Consider the following 23,279-nt stretch of genomic DNA (forward strand, 5'->3'; position numbering starts at 1 on the left):
GTGATGTGTCACTGCAGCAGATCCGACAGCTCTATGTCTGTTAGATATGTGCATCAAATACATGCATGCTAAAGCGTGTTTGCTGTCCTATGGCTGTAGCTCATACTGCGCCGTGAGGGACCAAACGATGATGTGTGAGATGTCAGCTGTGCTTCTGTGTGGATATGAGTGCATATATCTCATTCATGAGGAGCAGTAATTATTCAGCAGTTATCAGTTCCTCGATCTCTGTTATAGTATGAAGTTGTATTAGATGGACCCAGAGCTGTAATTTTATGATATAAGGAAATATAACATTAGCGGATTATAAACAATGGCGTAGAAGTACTGTTGCATATGTTGGTGCTGAACAGGTAAAGAGCATGATGCTAGAAACGTCAATATTATTTAGTTATGCATCACATTAGTGCTGCTTAATGTCAGTGGATGGCAACAAGTAAGTGAGTCATTGAATTTGTCATTGAATTTATTCAAAGGAACTTCTGGCATTAATGATTAAATGTACTAAAAACTGTATGTTTTGCCAAATTTGGATAAAACATATCTTTGTATGGCAGGAATAGTAAGAGTAGTATGCTAGTATGCAAATTATTTTGGTTTTGAATGAATCAGATGAATGAATGAGTCAGTGACTCATAAAGACGTTCATTTTTTGCCACCTCATAGAAAGAATGAATGATCTCCACCACTAATGTACAGATATATAAGTATTATTATTTATATTATAAATTATTTTAAACATTTTGTATAATAAAATTATTAAAACTATTTATATAATTATTCTTAAAATATTATATTACTTATTGTTGCTCATTGTACACAATACAATAATCCTAATACAACAACCTGAAAAATCTGAAAGTGTTTATATATATCATACTTCTGTGCAAACACTGAAGATTGTAGACCTAAGAAGCAAATCATTTTCACACTGCTTGAAACCAAGTAGAAAGTTTTCCCAGCTTCTCAGTGTTATTTCCCGCATAATAACTGGCTAATTTATTATTTTGTGCATGTATCACGGTTTCTCTTCTGGACTGGAGACTATCCAAAAAATGAGTTCAACAAAGTTAGAGCTGTCAGGAAACTCAGACAAGTGGACGCGCTGATAACTGCTCTCATTTATATGTAAATGGAAATGGTAACAAATCAATTTCTCTCATTTGAATGACTCAGACTCTTCCCCTGTGTGGAACCATCGATTTAACTCCAGCCCTGGTCAAAGACGCCTCCTGAGGACTAGTAGCGTCGCAAAGACATTCACCTTGACTAAGTGACGTCAACACGAGGTCACATGATCCGTTTTGCAATATATACGGACCTTAGTCTTCAAGTCTGACTTCACTTGTGGCTATGTTTCTGTTCATGCACAGTTAAATATTCAGTCAAATAAGTTCCAAAATACTGATGTACTTTTGTTTTCTTAAGGCTGGAATGCACCACATGACTAATGCCCTGATTTACAGTCAGACAACGTAACGCTAGTAACCGAAAGTCAGAGCTAGTCTGCAGATTTGAGTAGCGAGATATAATTGACTCTGATTTCTTTTTTTGCTTCAGACTATGAATCCATCCAGTCATCGGAGATGAAACATCTTTGTGTTTGAATGAATCTTTGAAGAGAATGAACACTTGTTGAATAGCATACTAGTTTTCTAGTCTTACTCTTTCTAACATAATAATAATAGTAGTGTACACTAAAAAAATGGTGCTATATAGCACTAAAAGTGGTTCTTGGCTCGTAATCATAGGGGAACCACTTTTGGTGCTATATAGCACCATATCTTTAAAGGTGGTATATAGCACCTTTGTCAAATGGTGCTATGTAGAACCATAAGAGGTGCCATATTGCATAATATTTCTTCAACAAAAATGGTGCTAAACAACACCAACAGTGGTTCTTTGACCTGTAAAGAACCTTTAAAGGGGCTTAACAGGTTCTGTATATGGTAGCGGTGCCAAAGAACCGCTGAAGAACCATACAGGAACTTTTGTATATTTTGTATATGTTAGCGGTGCTATATAGCACCTCAGTCATGCCAAACCACTGAAGCACCAAGATTTGGTGGTATACAGCACCAAAAGTGGTTCCCCTGTGATTATGAGCCAAAGAACCACTTTTAGTGCTATATAGCACCATTTTTTTTAGTGTAGTACGCTACAGGGGAAGTCGTGGCCTAATGGTTCGAGAGTTGGACTCGTAATCCAAAGGTTGCGGGTTCGAGTCTCGGGCCGGCAGGGATTGTAGGTGGGGGGAGTGAATGTCCAGCGCTCTCTCCACCCTCAATACCACGACTGAGGTGCCCTTGAGCAAGGCACCGAACCCCCAACTGCTCCCCGGGCGCCGCAGCATAAATGGCTGCCCACTGCTCCGGGTGTGTGTTCACGGTGTGTGTGTGTTCACTGCTGTGTGTGTGCACGTTGGATGGGTTAAATACAGAGCACGAATTCCGAGTATGGGTCACCATACTTGGCAGTATGTCACTTCACTACAGTGTTCTAAATTCATCCACTGAATCAATTAATGAATCAATGATTCAGTGACTCCTAACACATACAAGATGCTCATTAATCACCACGTGTTGACCTAAATATGTAATATGTGAATTAATCAGTGAACAAATATGTTTGAAAGTTTTTTTGTTTTTCTTAAATAAAGAAATAATAAAATAAAATATCCAGCTTTGCCAAACAACAAATTATCAAAGTATTTTACAATATTTTTACTGTATTACTAAATATTTAACAATATATTTACTATATTTACTGTACAGCCTTGGTGAGCATAAAACATTACAAATATCAAAACAATAATAAAATCTTACCAACTCCATACAATAGTATAGGTTTTTCTGATTATTGAATTTATTATTAGTGCGCTGCATTTTTACATTTCCTGTATTTGTTTTTTTTTTATTTTTTTTTTTTATCTAAAGCAACTTACAAATGGGGAACATTCTGTATTCTTTATTGTATCATTCTGTTCATATCTTCTGCATTACAGCCAATAATTAGCACATCTCCTGTTTCCTTTCATCGAATGCATTTCAGATGATCATAACAGTCCATAAGCTGTTTCCCGCCAGTGTTTCTGCATTGCAATAACTCACCATCAACATCCCATCACCCACGGGTTGAATTATTTACCGTTCATTGACATGCAGCCTCGCCAGCCTGTTTGTTGGTGAATTATTGATAACGGCCCATTCCCAGTTCAAAGCCCTGAACGGTAAAAACACGCCCACAGTCACTCTACGCAAATCCAAACAAATCTTAATTTGCGCTACGTCTCACACGCTTCAATGCACACACAAAAAAGCAATTAAGATGTCAGAGCATGTCAGGCTGGAAGTGAGAGATTGCGCTTGATGCATCGAGCTGGTTAGCGGAGAAGCCCATAGGAGCACTTCCCAAGGCCGGGGTCAAAGGTCATGTGAGGGTACTTGTGGATGTTTCAGGGATCGCTGCGGGTCTAACAAGGTCAGCCTCCAAACAAATTGATTGAGAGTTAATTTCAGAGCTCAGATTCTTGATTTTGCCGCCTGTGAGAGTCCTTCAGCTTCTTTGTTTGCTGTGTGTTGGTTTCCAAGGAATCTATCCATTGTTCATTCTGTTGTTCTTTCCACCGTTTTTTTGTTTTTGTTTTGTGTATTATTTTCTTCTTTCTATCTTTCAATCTTTTGTTCTGTCTATCCATATATTGTTCTGTCGTATCTGTCATCTATCTATAAACTTTCATGGATTTTTACCAACATGCAGTTTGTCATGTTGTGTCAGGTATGACATGATCTGAAAATATTTTACCAAAACAAGTTTCTGTTAACGTGATCATTCTCTTAAAGATATATTACACAAACATACAGGTTATTGCATAATTTCTGCCTTTATATTTGAATACTTACTGCATATTGGATTACTATATGTAACTGAAGCTCGAGGCTGTGGCCTTTAGCCTCCTCGTTAGAGTGCCCGCCTCCCGTGGCGGAGACCGCGGCTCGAATCCCGCTCGGAGCGGGTGGAGTAGAACCGGTTACATTTGGTGCCGTGACCCGGACGGGAGTGAGGTTTACACGCACCAGCACTTACTTGCTAATACACTAAATATTCATAGGACTGCAAAATCTGAAAAAAAGGTCTGAAATCCTACTCAGACTGAAAAGCTCACATTCACACCACAAAAACACAGTGTCTGTTTCTGATTCTGTGCTCACATTCAGTTTCTTTGTGAGGTTGACCTTTTAAATGTGACCTGTATCAGAAATCCGCAAAAACTAGCCAACTAATCGGTCGTAAGGAAGCCCAGTATAATTAGACTGGTTTTGGGTTCGTCTGACCCCGATCGGGTGGTTTTCTCAGGGGGCGTTTGCATGAGATGTGTTCCTGTGTTCAAAACAGATATAAGCAGAGCAACAAAATACAGGGACTGTTTTTAACCTCTGCTTCACGCCTGGGTTTATTTTGCGATAATGAGCCACTCGCTGTGCATTATATTCTTTAGTTTGTGTGTGAGTGTGTGTGACACAGCATACGCCTCTGTTTTGAAAAGAGAAAAAAGAAAAGTAAAGCAACAACAAAGAAGGTGAAGAAGAGACTACAAGCAATTTAGAAAGAGATTCTGAAAAAAACGACCAAGCTGAAGAAAAAGAGAAGGACAGATGTGGCAGGTCACGGCTGTCACAGGTGAGTGGAGTGAGTGATCTTTCTCTGGCTGCTTACCCCTGTTCATTTATTCTGGATCAATTTTATTGAGTTTCATCAAATGAGCACCGGGCTGCCAGAGACGATGGCTTGGCACAGCCGGCTGGATGGCAGATGCTGGATTCTGATTGGCAGCTGGGCCATTCCAGCGACGTCCATGCTGACAGAACATTGGCTTCGGTTCGGGAGAGCGGCATCCAAAGTCGTGCAACTGAAGCAGAGATAACTAGGTCTGTACGGACCGCAATCGCTTTTCACAGCTCAAGTGAGGACGGACCACGGCGCACACACACAAACATGATGGAACCTGAGCAACATGACTCTTGGATGTGGTAACATAGTTTGATCTCAGTATGATATTAACATAATAGTATACCATGGTATTCTTAGAAGTACCTTGGAGTAAAGTGTGAATACTATTTCATAGACTGTACAGATACATTCATTTGGAGATTATTATGTTTATGCTCTATGGTAATAAAACTAAAAAAAAAATTATAATATTAAATACATTTCTAAAATAAATATTGTGAATGTTATAAATAATATGAATATATAATACTAATTATTGTTATGTATTACATTATTATGTAATATATTAGAATTAATATTTAATTTGTATTATTCTATTAATGTAAATAGATATTGTCTATTGTAATATGAATAATATTAAATATATATATATAAATATATAAATTAAATTGCATAATATTATTATATATTACATTATTATATAAATAATATACATTAAAAATATTCTATAAATACTAAATGCATAATATAGAATATTAATAGTAATTATATAAGAAAATTATTTATTACATAAATGTTAAATATTAAATTATATAAATATTATATTAATTATATATTACATTATTAAATAAATAATTTAAAATTCAAATATTATATTAAAGGGTTACTCCACCCCAAAATGAAAATTCAGTCATTAATCACTTACCCCCATATCGTTCCAAACCTGTAAAAGCTTTGTTCATCTTCGAACACAATTTAAGATATTTTGGATGGAAACCGGAAGACTTGTGTCTGTCCCAAAGACTGCCAAACACTGTCAAGGCACAGAAAAGTATGAAAGACTTTGTCAAAATAGTCCATCTGCCATCAGCGGTTCAATCTGCCTGATATGAAGTGACGAGAATACTTTTTGTACGCAAAGAAAACAAAAATAATGCTTTTATTCAACAATTCGTCTTTGTTTGCTCGTCGCTGTTTGAATCCAGCGGATATTCTCCAAAATGGAGCTGACGCAGAGGAGACGAATTGTTGAATAAAGGCATTATTTTTGTTGTATTCTCATAGCTTTGTAACATTCAGATTGAACCGCTGATGGCAGATGAACTATTTTGACAATGTCTTTGATACTTTTCTGTGCCTTGACAGTGTAATTTACTATGCAGTCAATGGGACAGTCACAAGCCTCCCGGTTTTCATCCAAAATATCTTAAATTGTGTTCCGAAGACGAACAAAGCTTTTACAGGTTTGGAACGACATGAGGGTAAGTGATTAATGACTACATTTACATTTTGGGGTGGAGTAACCCTTTAATACTATATATAATATAGCATATTAATAGTAATTATATAGGAAAATATTAATATTATTGTATAAAAGTTAATTATTGAATTATATAAATGTGGTTTATTATAATATACATAGTTTTCTACATTTATTCACATTAATATTATTATATACAGTAAATATAACTATTGTATGTTTGTATGTGTGTGTGTGTCTACATACAAATATCCTGATGATTTGTGATTTGATAAGTATGAATTATATAAGTGCAATCACACAAGAGCCCACACGTAATTATGAAAACACTCATGAATGACCTGAGCGTCTGAATTCCTCGCTGGCTCACATTGGGATTCAGGCGGCTGTGTGAATGTTTGTGTGCTTATTAGACTGCTGATGGTGATTTGTACACACCGCGGACACATTGACGGTCAGTATGACCTTACCTCTCAGGACTAGCGCTGATGATGACTCTATGAGCCCAGAAAGTGAAAGTCTGTGTGTTCGTGTCCCATGAGGTAAATAAGGGCCAGACAGCTGTCTTCAGTCAATCAGTGCTGCATGACCTTGTTTTTAGGACACAGGGAAGACCATCTGGAGTCCCGCGTGCCTCTAAACAACAAGATCCTTTGGTACAATGAAGAGAATTAGCCTTAAAGAAATAGTTAATTGTTATTTACTCAACCTCAAGTCGGTATAACTTGCATTACTTTCTTTCCTCAAAGGAACACAAAAGAGGAAATAGTTTCAATATAAGTATCATACAAAAATTGTAAATACTCCATATTGTGCTAAATTCCAAGAGTCTGAAATTTCACATCCAGTCATCTGTTGACCGCTGGGACAGAATCATTGAATCGCTTGAGAACAGGAGCAATTTAATTTTGTGAACGAATCATTCAGGTCTTTGAACTTGATCAATGATTCATTGGGAAGAGCTGATTCAAAACAGTGATTAATTCTGGAATCAAACATCGCTAGATGAGAAGATCAAGCTTTTTAGCGAACACCTGAATTATCGGTATGTTCCTCAAGATTTATATAGCGCAGAAATCATACGGACTACCTTGATGGTGTTTTCTTAATTTAAGGTACAATGAGTCTGTTGTGCACTAAAGGCTTGACATTTGGAGATTTGATGGTAGCATTGATGTAATAACATTCTTTGATTGGTGTCTGGTGCTTTGAAAGCAAAGATTGAGCAGAATGTGTATTCCCGATTCTTAACTAGCCCCGCCCACCGTGAGATCTCATTGGCCTAAAATCTCTCCTCTTGAGAACATTGTGTGCTCTTATTGGCTGTGATTGTCTAGTTCAGCATAAAAATGATTTATACCCATTCGTACTCTTCAAACAAACATGCCAAGCTTGTCGTCTGGTTTAATCCTGCGCCTGTATGACTGTAGATAAAATGCGTTGATTCACGCGTCATTTAATCTGACTGCAGTAAACGGTTTGTTAATGAACTCTTATGCAGTCAAAAACACCTGAGCAAAAGCAAATGACAGTCTCTTCATCAAATATTGTTTCAGTCTAAACAAATCAGGCTCAAAATAACACACAGCCATCACATTTAAGCCCCTTTCACACCGCACGTTGGTCCTGGAAAATTGCCGGAGTGCCTTCTGTGTGAACGCAAAAACATCCCGGGATTGATCCCGGGTTCAGTCCCGAAACGAGCTCTGTGTGAACAAAAGCCAGAACCAATGACGCGCGTAATCATGCAACTCTTTTACCGGGTGTTTTGAAGGCAGATCAAAGTTCACATCACGAAAAATGTGGAATGAAGCAATGAATCCTCACTATCCGCGCTAAAGCTGAAATCGTTCGCCAGTTTAGTGAATACACGTCACATGAAATGTCACGAGTCTTTACGGGATCTTTACGGGTTGTGTGTGAACGCACACACAGATTCCGGGAAAATCACTGGCAGTGTGCATGAACCAAAATCAAACGATCCCGTGATGATTCCAGGAACACATTTCCTGTGTATTTTCCGGAATCTCTGTGTGAAAGAGTCTTTAGAGAACATTTAACATTCCGGCGCGGTATTTCCAAATATGACTGCGTTCGTCTTGTTAGCGAGGCTGCTAAAAACATCTGCACATCTGAAAATGTCTCAGCTATTTATTTGTGTAACAGGACGCTTTTATGGTGTTTACCTCCTCTGTTGCCATTTAGATTTAGTGGGGCCATTTTTCACAAATCATAAATGTTTAATGACACATTTACGGGAGCAGGGAAAGCTTACCGACTGTGACATTAATCTGATTTTTTATTTATTTATTTATTTATTTTTTTTCAGTTGGTGCTCATATCCAGTTAAAGCTTTTCCCCCCTCCCTTTTTTTTTAAATAGATTGATGATGTCAGTAGTTTGAAACCTATGACCACAAACTTTAGTCAAATGCATGTTAATACAATATAATGTATATTGCATGAAATAGTTTTATTTGAATAAAAATTCACTAATTATTATTATTATTAAGCAAACTATAGAAACTGTTTCCACCACGGAATAATAATAAACAAAAATAAATAAATACATACATAAAAAGTAACTGTGCCTTTCTGCCTCAGTTCAGATTTTGTTTTTCTGAGTTTATCTCACAATACTGTTTTTTTTTATTATTTTTTTATTTTTTATCACAAATCTGCCTTTTTCTCAAAATTTCAAGTTTATATATCAGAATTCTGACTTTTCTTAGAATTTTCTTCTCAGAATCGCAGTTCTCAGTTTATATCTTGAGTTTATATATCAACAAATAAATTCAGAATTGTGAGAATTTGAAAGTAAAAAAAGTTTGAATTGTGAAAAGTTTGAATTGTGAGATCACATTGGAAAAAAGTCTTAACGTTCATGTTCCTTATTTCAAAAATAGTTTTGCATTAAAATTAACGTTCTTGATCATTTTAATGATTCACGACTTTTTGTAATTACTTGATTTTCTATCATGTTCTAAACATGATATAATATTAAAATAATTTGTAACAATGATATATATATATTCTTATTCCTGATACCTATACCAATCATTTTTATGCTACAGATTCTACACAAATACACTTTGTAAACAGTATATATCTAAGAAAATACTAATACTTTTCAGTCCCACATATGTAGAATCTATTCATTTGTTTCTGGATTCCTCATTCCTCATCCCACAGCTGTTTAATTCGTAAAAAAAAAAAAAAAACATACTTCCCAAAAAAGTCCTTGATCCCTCACGTCCCAGAGCGGCCATCATTTTCATGCACTGTCAGCCCTGTTACCCCAAACGCCGGTTGCCTATATTTGCATTTGCGCTGTGTTGCGAGGTCACGCCTGTCTTCCCTGGAGGTGAATCTACTTCCTTTACAAATCAGCCTAATCCTGGAGGGGTCCCGTCCGGCCTGCGTTTTCCCCGAGGAGCCACTAGATAAGCAGCCAAGAGTCCTGGGCTTCCACGATGTCAATTACACAAGAGAAATCGGCGAGATCTCATGAGATATGCAGAAAAAGAGAGGTGGTTATGTGGCTTTAAAATTGTGTCTCTCCAGCTGTTGTTTGCTGTCAAAGGTGGGACTGGACATGACAGATAGCGGCCCCCTGAGACCCTGAGTGATTTAGGAGATACGTGACTGTGTTTTACACGCCGGAAAGACATTAGCGCTTATGTAAAGGGCACCTCTGTCTCAGCTTATCTGTCAGTGATTGTAGGCCTGGTTTAATGTATCATGGGTGCATGAAAGCTCATGCAGACAAGATAATGCACAGATCATGACTCAAATTCCATGATTTACTGTGCTGTGGGGCTTTTTATATTATTGTAACACTCATGGACATAAATACAGATAGATGAGTGCACACATATTAAGGAAATAATGCTCCGGCAGCACTAGCAGAACTACTAAAACATCTCTCAGTGGCACGAATAAGATTTTATACTGGCACTAATAGATTTGCATGACATTTAGCGACATCTACACTACTGATCAAAAGTTTAGGATTTATTTATTTATTTAGAAATAATGAATACTTTTATTCCGCAAGGAGGCATTAAATTGCCCAAAACTGACACTATAGAAAAATATAATGAAAATATGAAGCAGTACAACTGTTTTCAACATTGATAATAATAAGAAATGTTTCTTGAGCAGCAAATCAGCACATGAGAATGATTTCTGAAGGATCATGTGACACTGGAGAAATGATGCTGAAAATTCACAGGAATGAATTGCATTTTACAATAACTTCAAATAGAAATAGTAGAGCTAGCAACGCCAAAGTCATGGGTTCGATTCCCAGGGAAAGCAAGAGCTGATAAAATGTAGAAACTGTAACTTGAATGCAATGTAAGTCGCTTTGGCGTCTGCTAAATGCATAAATATTAAATAAATATAAATAAATAAAATATAAATATATAATAAAGTGTGATTCACAGGCCAGGAAAATCATGAAAAAATCAGCTAGATAATGGGCAATGTTATTGAAATATATAAACCTCCTAATCATGAATGAAAATCCTAATCATGAAAATTTGCTGGTCAGAAAATATGAGAAACCTATAAATTGTTGAGTTGACGTAAATGTGACGTTAGAATGGTGTTGCAAACAATTTACAGATGTCACAAATTTAATAAATCTACATTAAAACAATGAAAAGTGCAGGATTTCATATTTTGTTCATCTCATTTCTATGCAAGCAAACATCTAGTTGCTGATAGCTGGATTCAACCAATATCGCAAAGCTTCAATAGATGCATCAATAGATGAACTCTTCAAACTCTTCATAAGACGTCTTGCATCCATGTTTCATCCATTTATTCAGCCTCCTCAAAGGAATCGCATGCAACTGTGCTGGAAGTTTTAATTGGCTTGTTGCATTGCAGTAAAAAAACCTCTCAGCCCATGTCCTACCGGAATCGTCATATGTGCGCACGGCGAGGTGCACATCCTCTTCGGAGAGCTCTTTGGCTTAGCTAATGGGGTTATTGATCATTTTGACACAGCCGACATTTCTATAAGCCCCGTGAAAGGCCTGCCCAAAGTGTAGTCCATCACAAGAGGAATGCATTTAGATTACTTCATTGCAGCCCTGAGAGGCCAGTGCCTGCAGAAGATAGCATTCTCAAATGTCCCATCATTGCTGGCCTTTAAAGGACACTTTTTTAAATATTTGTCACAAAACTCTTTATGCTGCTTCTCTTTTCCTCTTCCCCAGCCCTGCTGCCAGATTGCCGTCAGCTCTGGCTTCAGGTGCAGAAAAATCCCATTGGCCGACCTGATGAGGTGCCGGCGAGGAAATTCAAGCTCTTCTGAGAAGAAATGAAGCAGTCTGAATGTCGTCTCTATATTGGCTTTAGAGGTTATGGAGAACTGTGTATAGAGTCACTGGCAAGTGTATAGAGTAGAGTTCCCTGGAGTTTATTTACAGTGTGGTAAATTTAATTATGTAGATGGTAATAAAAGCCTAGTGATATTTTTTTACACTTCGATATAGAACACTAGCTTCATTTACATGGATGTTTACTTTTTGCTTCCATGAACACTGTTTACATGAACACTATAGCAACACTATTACATGAACAATATAAATAGGACTTGTAGTCCTATTCTTTGCTGCTGTCGCCTCTGGTTTGCTCAGTTGGGGACACTTAATTTCTAGCGATTATCGTCAATTTGATTGCACAGATACTATTTAAAATAAACTGAGCTAGACAATGACATCTCTGAATTCAATAATGAAATGCCTTTAACTGAAAATTAAGCGTTTAATCTTATCATTATACATTACTGACACTCTATCCTCCAATTTGATACTGTTAAGTGCTTTGACACAATCTGTATTGTTAAAAGCGCTATAGAAATAAAGGTGACTTGACTATAAAGGCATCGGGTTGATATGTGTGTTTATATACCAGTTTCGGTTTTCAATCTGATCAAGTGTTTACATGTCCTCTCTCGGATTACAAAAGGAATAAACCACCCCTTACAATCCAATCAAAATGTTAAACAGATTCAAGCTGATTGACATGGTTACATGTGACTTTTTCTTTTTTATTACGGATTGTTGGTTGATTAATTAATTGTTTATTTTGGAAGGATGGACGAATGTTCAGTTCATTCAATCAAATGTATTGGTTGATTGTTTGATTCATTGGTTCACTCATTTAGATGGTTGGATGATTGTTCAGTTGATTCATTCAAATGGATTGCATGCTTGTTTGATTCATAGATTCATTCATTTGGAAGGTTGTTTAATCCAATCATTCAAATGGATTGGATGATTGTTCAGTTGATTCTGATGGATTGGATGGTTGTACGGTTCATTCATTGAAATGGATTGGATGTTGTTTGATTCATAGATTTATTGATTTAAATGGCTGGATGATTGTTCAGTTGATTCATTCAAATGGAATGATTCATTCATTCAAATGAATTGGAGGGTTTTTGGACTTAATTAATTCAGAAAGTTGGATGAAAGTTCAGTTCATTCAAACAGACGGATTGGATGGCTGTTTGATTAATTTATTTATGATTATGATTTTTTTATATATCGATTCTGTGAATCAAATCTTTTTTTTTTTGTCATACAGACAGAAATAATAAATTAAGGAATATCCAATCATATTTGTTCAATTGTTTACATTTTGAATAAATTGAAAATGGGATGAAATATGATTTTTACAGGCCCAATTTGAATCAGGCGTTTGTTATTTGAAACTAAATATTTAAATATGCTCTTTTCTAGATCAGATTTTTCTTCTTTTTTAAGTGCCATTCAAGCTGTGATGTTCATGTGACATTGTAGACATTGTATCAGAATTGAGTGCAATGTGAACAAAACCTAATTCAAGTTAAACCGCTTTTGACTAAGAACCATGATGATGGTTTGAAATCTAGTTTCTGGAAACGTGTTTCTGTTTGATCATGTAAGCACCCTTCTGCACCACGCTGTAAAGCCATAATGCACATAAGAAGACAACAAATGTCCAGCTTTCTGTCAGCTTTCTCCATTTTATAGAGCAGAATTGGTGTCATGCATGAGTCTGCATCATTACTACAGCGACCAGCAATTGAGACACGTCCTGAACACACAATCCGATTGGATCTCTCAGTGTGGACAGCCAGTCATAAGACTGGATTTGGAAAAACAAATTGTCTGTGGAGTGAAGATTTGCTCTTATATTGTGCCAAAACTCAGTGTTTCTCACTCAGTGCCAAGTTAATAAATAAAATGATCCAACAGAGCTTCTGGATATGAGCGGTACTGTGCTCTGTATAGTAATAATATGTTAAACAATATATAAGCATTATATATATTGTTAAAGAAAGTCAATGTATAATGATATCACTGTCACGGTGCGGCGTATTAGAAATGCAGGAATACCACGAGAATGACGATAAACAGTCTTTAATAATCCACATATGGGTAAGGCCTAACAGGTAGACAGGATACACACACTTCTAACGTAGCCGAGACCGGATAAAGAAACACTGAACAGAATGCAACTTATATAGACACCTGAACATAATGACACAATCAGACATAGACAGAAACTAGGTCACACTGAGCACATGGGGAAAGAAAACAACAAAATGTCCTGGGGTGACAATCACCACATTATAGTGGAGAATTATCTGTTTTAACTATGTTTTGTAGTGAAAATATGCCATTTTGTTCATTATTTGTAATGCAGAACTTCTAAAGCCTAAAGATGTGTAAAATGATCAAAACAAAAAAATAGTAAATAAAAATACAGCTAGAGTAAAAAAACTGAAAATACCCATCATGCATTTAATTTGAATGTTTATTTTTCATCACATAAGTACATGATACAATCAGATATAGCCTACATTATTCTGATATTATACAGCTAAATGCTGATATTACAAGATTTGCAAAAGAACATAAGTATGCAAAATATTAACAAAACTAAATAAAAAAAGTGTGCTATATTTAATTTATAAAAATAGACAACATTATTTTTAATAAATTAATTATTACAAAAATTATAAGATATGTAATTGGTACTCTTAGTAGAGGAGATGATGATGATGGTAATTTGATGTCAAATTAAAGAGTTAAGGTCATTGCACACCGAGTCAATTTTCTGTGTTTTCGCATCCGTAGCGTGCATTTTGATTGGAAAGGATGAGGAATACGGAAAAATGGAAAAACGCATGTGAAAAATTCATACGTTAAAAAATAAATATGACCTCACGTTGTGTCAATCACGTTTGCACACTGCCTCCAAAACTTTCGTCCATCATAAAACAAATTCGGATCAGGTTCGATTTTCCGCGTTTTCGCATCCGTACCGTGCGTTTTGATAGGAAAGGATGAGGAATACGAAAAAACTGAAAAATGCATGCAAAAATTTCGGACTCAGTGTGCAATGGCCTTTAATCTGAACAGCCCTTTCGCTTTCAAGAGCTTTTTCTTATTAATATAATTTTTTTTTACTTTTTTATTTCACTTATAGTCAATATCGTCATCAGATATATATATATATCTGAATGTGCATCGAATGCGGCAGCTGACCTGAAGTTTGTATGGTGTACTTCATGTTCAGATCGTTCTGAACCCTCTTCACCCTGCAGAACAAATCAATGTACCTGTGGCCAGCATTATAATTAAGGCTCTGACGAAGCTCTTTCATTTACAGACGCAGGGCTAATAGGCTTGTCAGACTGTACGATAAATCAGCCATCAGCCGCGTCAGACCCGAGCGCTTTCCCAAAGCTGCCCGCCGCAATCAACCTCTGTCAAATAAAAGCCGCTTTGTTTCGTGCCTCGGGGAAAGGGGTGGAGATTAGGTCTTTGATTGACACGTGCTGGGTCAAAAGGCGCTCTCGTGTTGTTGGATTGCAAAAACAATTATATATCTCATCTGATCTGTGCTCTTACTTATTAAACGCAAAGTCTGGCTGAGATATTTATTCTGATATATAGCCCCTGAAGACAGTTCAGTAAGTTTTTCATAATGTTCTTCTAATTTATTACACTGAAATAAGACAAACATTTATGCAATCTCCCATCGCTGGTTTGCCAAATGTTTATTCGTGCAGCTGTGTTTGTTCTCATGAAGAACAAAGACTAATAAATAAAGCCATTTTGCGAAATTATAAATCAAATTTTGGATGCCAAACAAACATTTACCAATGAAAGTCCAGTATGGCTGGAGAAGAAACTGATTATCCTGTTATAAGACGTCAATGTTTCTAGTCAAATGGACTTTAGATTTGACTTAATGGATCTGTTATGCTTCTTTTTGTCTGAGATGTTTCTCCTAAACGTTTTTAGGTGGAAAAAAAATGGACAAATAGTAATGCTCACTGAATATAAACCTAACAGACCACTCAGATCATTAGGATTGAGTCAGTTAGAAATACCAAGGGTTCACACAAAACAAGGGGAGTCCACTTTTAGCTATTATGCGGCTCGCAGTTGGAACCAGCTTCCAGAAGAGATCAGATGTGCTAAAACATTAGCCACATTTAAATCCAGACTCAAAACTCATCTGTTTAGCTGTGCATTTGTTGAATGCATTTGCGCTCAGTGCGTAAGAGTTGAGAATATTTGTTTTTAAATTTCTTGTTTTTATTATTATTATTATAAATTTTTTCCCCCTTTTTTCAACTCATTTGTATTGCTGTGATCAATATTATTATTATTTGTATGACTATTTTACCTTCTTTTATGTAAAGCACTTTGAATTACCATTGTGTATGAAATGTGCTATAAATAAACTTGCCTTGCTTTGCCTAATATTAGCAGGATGTGGAAACGGTTGCAAACAGTCGCTGCCAGTTTGACGGCATTCGAGGAGGGATTCGTCACCGTGCCCTTAACTGACAGTCAGTGGTGGCCTGTCGTCATTTTCAGTCTGTTATTAAGGCTACAAAGAGCATCCTGTGCTCCACCCGCTAATAGCAGCTTTAGTGACAGTAAATGTCAAACGAAGGCCTACAAAGTGTGTTAGGACACATGGTCAAGGCAAAGGCGATAGAAATTTGTAGACCTTAACCTGTTTACCAGCCCAGTAATACTAGAGGGCCTGTAAGGTTTTGTTATTATATTTAAGTAAAATGTCACTCTGTTCTTCCAAATATTATTGTGTAGTATTTCAAGTGACACTGCTTTTTTCATAGATGTTGTCCTCATATTATTTATATCAGCAAGGATTGTTGGTTTAGCAAATAGCTTTTTGATCCAACTAGAATCTCTGGAGCAGATTCTAATGCCTCATTAATAATATATTAAAATATCATGATTCTACTCAAAAGAAGAAGCCAGCATCTGTTACTAGCTTATTTGTTTTTATTATTTTTGTATTAGGATTTTTTTCTCCCTCCAAAAATAGCTTATTTAATGTTTGATATATGTGCTTTATAAGTACTAAAAAAAAAAACAATACAGGCAATATGCTGGTAACATTCAGTTAATAGTGAGAAATGGTCCCTAAAATAAATTGTTACCAAATATTTAATTATTTTATTTATTTATTTATTTTTTAATGTGCAAATGTCAAATATTTCAACAATAATTGGCTTGCATAAACTTATTTTCATTAATATTTAAGCCTGTTGTAAAGTTTCTACAAATTCATCCCAACCAGCTCTAACAAAAAAACATGGTTTTGTTTTCTGGACATTTACTGCGTTAAATTACTACCATGTTTTTACAAGAAGTTCCATGTAAATACCATGGTGCATTCATTTCAGTGTCTCAGAGATATCATGTGATCCATCACTGTACCATGGTACTACCACAGTATTTTGTTGTAAGGCAGGTCAGAGGGTTGTGCAGTGCTTGCATTAGTGCACCGCTCAATACTACACAATAGCCTGTACAAGGATCCTGAATTATAGAACACACGTATAGAGCCCTTCTGAGCGTTTCATGATGTGCAGTTCTGTTTTTATAAAGATCTGAGTCAGACATCAGGCCTGAAAAGAAATGTAAGCCCTGTCTCAAAAGCTAAGAAGAGCCGAATTGGATCTTTGAGTTGTGAAGATTGCTTCATGAGAAAAGAGGGAGGCATTACTTTTACTTTTGTTTGAATCTCAATTGTGTGTCTCAAGTTCTTCCACTGTCCTTCACTCTCCTCTGTATTCTTCTGGGGTGCTTTAGCACAAATAATGACAAATATATTCCCCATCATTTGTAGAGAAAGTGTTTAAAATTGATATCCTGTGTGTTTGTGTAATCGCTGTTTAATTATATTATTTGAGGGTTACGTGCATGTATGCATGAACTTATAGAATATTCTGAATCATTGCTGTTTGACAAGGATATCAAACTTTCCGTTCTCTGTTTTCCTGCAAATAAAGCGATGCTTGCAACCCATTTAGGATTTTCAAGGAAATGCATTTTATTTATAAGAATCTTATTTGATCGTAAAAAGGTCCTCGCCACTCAAATGACGTTTTAAAATTTGAAAAGGGAAAAAAAGGACTCAATCATAAGGACAGTCGCTTGTTTTGTTTTAGAATATCAGTTGATTCAATGACTCAGTCATACAGACAGTCTTTTGTTTGAATCCTGAATTAATCGGTGATTTGAACAAATCAGATGAGTGAATGATTCAATGTTGCACCCATAAAGACAGTCACTTTTTTCCATGAATGAATCATACATGAACATTTCAGTTGAGGGAGTGATTCAGTGACTCAATTATAAAAACATATTTTTGTTTGAATTGTAAGTGAATCAGTGTTTTGAATGAATCCGTTCAGTCAATAATTAAATACAGTCACTTGTTGCCACCGACTGGTGTAACCTATATAACCTGCAGAAAAATTGTAGCAAATCACATACATACAGTATATAACATATATTATTATTTTCTCTTAAGATAATAAAGGAAGGTTGTAACCAAAAATTCAAGAATTACCATATATATTTGTTAGTTAGTATATTAGTTTAACATGTTTTGTGTCTTAATTAGTGGTCAACCGATATATCGGCTGATAAGTTTTTTCTGTTTGGCTGATGCTTTCTAGGCGCAACAGACTTTTATTTTGACAGCGCTGATAACGACAGCACCTGAGCACACAGTACTCCATTTTCAAACGATTTCAAATTTCTTAAATATTAATTAAAATAAATAAAATTATATTGGCTTTATATCGGCCATCGGCCACCCTGCTTTCCAAATTATCGGCATCGGCTGTCAAAAAAACAAAAAAAAACAAAACAATATCGGTCAGCCACTAGTCTTAATATATAAATATTATGTAAATGAGCCTCAATGAGCCTCTTGTTTGTTTTATCAGATCAGTTAGTCATGTATGTGTTGCTTAAAGGTTCATGGCTGGACTTTGATCTTTGATCTTTTTGATGTTGCTGCTGATGTTTCTGTGACACAAATTTTGTGATGCCAAAAAAGGTAAGAAAAAGGTAAAAGGCAAAGGTAAGATCTGGAAGATAACCAGACCACTTAGAAATGTAGCTGGGATTCACATAATCTTCACACAAGATGACAGTCTTTAAGCAGTGCTTCTCCAGAGATATAATTTTCACTTTCAGGTCTTCAAATCATTCCTAGTCTTTTTAACAAATTCTTCAGAAACTCAAAAAGTCATCTCAAAGTCGAATGGAATGGAAGAGTTTCATAGCATGAGCGTCAGTGACAGCGATGTTTTGGTTACTAATAAACATGAGAATCGGTTTCATTCCTGATATTTATGGAGATGATTACAGATGATTACTGTGTTTAAATAAACTCAGTGACCAGCATGCCTATCATACCTACCGCATTAGACAGAGTCGTGCTCTGCAGTGAACCGTAATGAGAAAATGAGATTTTTAGAGGTTTTCAAGCATCTTGCAAGCTGAAAGTGCCAATCCTACTAATGGTAGTGGTTTTTAACTATCGTCTTTCAGTAAATCAGTTAGCACTACCTTAGATCACATAATTAATATTCATGAGCCACGCTGATAAGTGCTACATTATGCTCACTTTTCAGATGATTTCTATGCCTCTGGTTAGAAGCAGTAATGAATTCGAGCGGTTTGCCCGGCAGCTAAATAGATGCATTCAGATTAAGATGATTTTTCTACTATGGCAGGTTATTTGCACAGGAGCTGGATTGTGAAGTTTCATCCACTGCAGGTAGCCGACTAACCTCAGGCAGTCAATCAAACCGTGGAGGAACATTGATGATTCCTCGAGGAACAATACACGTGGAGAACGTGGTCATTCTACAGATAAGAGATGGACCATTTTTACCTCAGCGAGATAAAGGCCTTCGGTGCTTCAGGCTTTCTGGTTACGGTCGGAAAGAAAATTACAGAAGGGTAACATATATTTGCTACAGGCCTGACTGAAAGTAATTTATGCATTTGAAGCATGCTGCTGTTTTTTGTATTATTTCTTTTTCTGCCTGCATGCCTCGGGAGAAACGTTCAAAACACTTTTTATAGTAAAGGACATATACCGTACAATGGGAATAGACTGAGGTCGTCTTGAAGAAACCATTTTATTAAAGTGGAATGGAAGTAAATATATGAAATAAACTGAATTAACATGTTCGCATAAAACAACCATTTTAAATCAAACATTGTTTTATTCATTGACTGTGTTTAGAATGGAATAGAATCAAATACTAATGCATACTTGGTTGTTTTTGTTTATAAATGGTATGTAGTATGCAATAATAAATGTTGCATACATTAGTATGCTATATTTATGCAACATGATTTCAATATGTTGCATGTTTAATTCAGCAAGTGTAATCCAGATGTCATGTCTTTTGCATTTTTAATCAAATTTTATCTAAAAATGTTGTCATTTTTTGGCCGTCTGATGAAAGAACGAATCAAGAGAGGAAATTGTGATTAATATCCCTATTGAATGACATGAAACTATAATGTTGTTACTTTGCATTTTTAAGCCAATTTTTGTAAAAAGAAATATAACTTTGGCAGTCAAATAAAATAGTGTACAAAATCTTAAATATGACACTGATATGGTACTTTTATATCATTCATTCCTATTTATTTTGGTTTTGTTTGGGACAAGTAGCAAAATCCTTTTTTTTTTTTTTTTATCTAACTTAAATCTATTTAGGAGTTTTTGATATGTCAGCTATATATATTTAAATGCTGTCATTTTTGGCAGTCTGTTTAAAAAGAAGAAAAGGTAAAGAAAGTTTATATCTCTTCTAAATGACATCTAGTTATAGTTCCAGAAATAAAAATGGTTATTTTGTGTTTTTAAGACAATTTTTGTAAAAACTGGAATTATGAAGTTGAATGCATCGCACATGTCACCAAATATACTGGGTCATCCATGCATGTTAAGTAAATCATAGTCATCCATTCACCAATTGTTTCATTTTTGATTGTAGTTTTCTGTGACGATTCGAGGCGACCTCTAAGCATGTGAGTCGCAGTCATTCATCCATCATGGCTCTGCTAATCCATTAATTCAGCCACTTAATCGGCAGATATTGAGCCACTACAGCTGCTAATTACCACAGACAATTGCAACGGCCCAATGCGCTCTACCTTATAAGTACAAAGCACTTTCAATATCTGAGAGGCTGTCTTGCATTTCAATTAGATAATTAAATGTTCCTGCACCCTGTGCGGATATTGCTCAAGTGCACTCAGAGTTTTTAATTGATGCCAACCCGTCCTAGCTCTGCAAAAGTTAGTTTTGAGGGTAACTGAAGCATATCATATCCAGGCACTGATCTCAGAGGTTGGAGTTGTGTTCCTGTTGTTATTGTTTGAATGCTGAATATACCCACAATTGATGCTACAGCAAATTGCTCTATTTTGTTGAAAGTAATGTTTTCATTAAAATGTTTTCATTAAAAGCTTTATGCAATCTGGAAATGCATGCTTATTTGAATTTTTTATTCAGGTTAGCTGTCTGTGGTCTAAACAACAAAAGAAACACATGCAATCAGATGTATTACAAACCCCGCTTTCATATGTGGTATAAAATCTGAATAAAGTCAGTCAAATGCTGAATTAATAAATTCTGAGGTTCAAACTTATTGTATGTGTTCTAGCTGTTGCAGGGCAAGACAATCCCAAAGCTGGGCACCCTGGACCAAATTGAGACCGGAAGTGGAGACGGATACAGCGGAGACTGTGATGATGAGGATGGATGCTGGGGATCAGGGAACGGAGCGACCGAGAGGAGAAGAATAGAAACTATATGTAAGTAATGATCTCAATGACTTGGAAAATTGAGTTTTAGATGCACCAAGGAAGATGAACACAGTTAATGGTAAAGGAATAGTTCACACAAACATTTAAATTTGAGATTTACTCACCTTCAGACCATCCATAATATAGATGAGTTTGTTTCAGATTTAAGAGAAATGTAGCATTCCATCACTTGGTCACCTGTGGATCCTCTGCAGTGAATGGGTGCCGTCAGAATGAGAGTCCAAACAGCTGATAAAAACATCACAATAATCCACACCACTCCAGTCCATCAATTAATGTCAAGCTAAAAACTGCATGTTTGTAAGAAACAAATCTTATCCTTTTTATTATCCATATTATTTTAAAATATTTTTTTTTTCTTGGCTACAATATGAGGACACTATCCATAATATTGTTTTCTGCAGTGAAAAAGCAATCTTGTCTGAATCAGGAGAGAAATATGCACCGTTTACAAGTGAAACAGTTCTAAACAAATATTTGGCTGATTGGAGATGGACTTTTTCACTGGAGGAAGCATTATTATGGATTACTGACTCTACTGATTTTTTATTTTTTTTTTGTCCAGAAGCAACGGTTTGAAGTTAAATTTGTCTTGATGGATTTGTTTGAAACAAACAAGCATCTTTTCACTTCACAAGATGTTAATTGATGGACAGGAGTTGTTTGGATTACTTGTGTATTATTGTGATGTTTTTATCAGCTGTTTGGCACCCATTCACTGCAGATGATCCACTGATGAGCAAGTGATGGAATGCTACATTTCTCCAAATCTGTTCCCATGAGGAAACAAACTCATCTACGCCTTGGATGGCCTGATGGTGAGTACATTCTCAGCAATTTAAAATTTTTGAGTGAAATATTCCGTTAACACAGTAAACAATGTCCTTTTGTTAAGTGTAGACCAGTTAATCGAACACGATTCACTTTGTTCATGTGTACATCATTGTTTGACCGTCATAAGTCAGAGATAACAAGTAGGAAATACCACATCCGGCGTTTGAATGGAGGGTGGAATTAGATCAGACTTTCATTGACGCTTGAAATCAGAGTGTAATTAAGAGGCGGAATTAAGGTCAAGCGTATAGAAACATTTTTCCAGACATTTCTCCCTCTTCCAAATGAATTATGCAATCAAGAATAATGTGGTTGCAAAAAAGTGGAACAAATCAAAGTGGCCATCTGGTAATTACTTCATCTTCCGGAGGGGATTGGATCTCTGACCCGTGGCCCCGCTAAATCAAGCTCAAGGGCCGCGTGCTTCCCTCACCAAAGCTCCTCTATCTCCCGTATGCTTGTCTGATTAATCGTCCTGCACTTTTTGTCTGGATGGGGCGTTCCGGGTCATCTAAATGCGCCATCGCATCTCGCCGGTGTTTCCTTTTCCTCCTGTCAATCTGCCGTGGTGTATCAGCTCCGCCTCATGCCCCACTAATAATTCATGGGGTGCTGTGACGATGTGCTCGTTTATCACCGTCTCTCCCGCTCATCCGCTGTACGGTGCTCCGTCCAAACCCACGTCACGCCTCAGCCGTCGATGCGCCGCCCGTTACGACCGTCGATAAGTCACGCAGATGGGGCTCACAGTCAGCAGTCACGCTTTGTGTTTGGATCTAGATACGGAGGCAAAACGACAACTGCTTCTGTGACAGAGTTAGTGAGGGGAGCCGTCGCTGTCTTCATGCTCACTTACATGCATTTCTGTGTGACATACTGCTTGTGCATTCTTCTGCAATAAATCACTTTCTGAATCAGTGTCTTCATCTTGATTTCTAGTAAATAGATGTGCATCGATAGTCATTAAAATAAGATACTGTTACATTTATAAGCAAGATTGTAATGCATGTTTTTGTTTTCAGGGAATGTCTGATG

At 36.3% G+C, this 23,279-nt stretch overlaps 1 protein-coding gene across 1 annotated transcript in view; it reads left to right on the top strand.

The window, feature by feature from the left end:
* LOC306872400 (glypican-5-like) overlaps positions 1-23,279 on the top strand; it is a 173,121-nt gene that overhangs the window by 96,708 nt on the left and 53,134 nt on the right. The window contains exon 7 of the mRNA XM_079420929.1: positions 21,248-21,398. Within this exon, the coding sequence (XP_079277055.1) occupies positions 21,248-21,398 (151 nt within the window). The remainder of the gene's footprint in view (positions 1-21,247; positions 21,399-23,279) is intronic.

The sequence above is a fragment of the Barbus barbus genome, assembly GCF_936440315.1.
Source record: "Barbus barbus genome assembly, chromosome: 7".
NCBI lineage: Eukaryota > Metazoa > Chordata > Actinopteri > Cypriniformes > Cyprinidae > Barbus > Barbus barbus.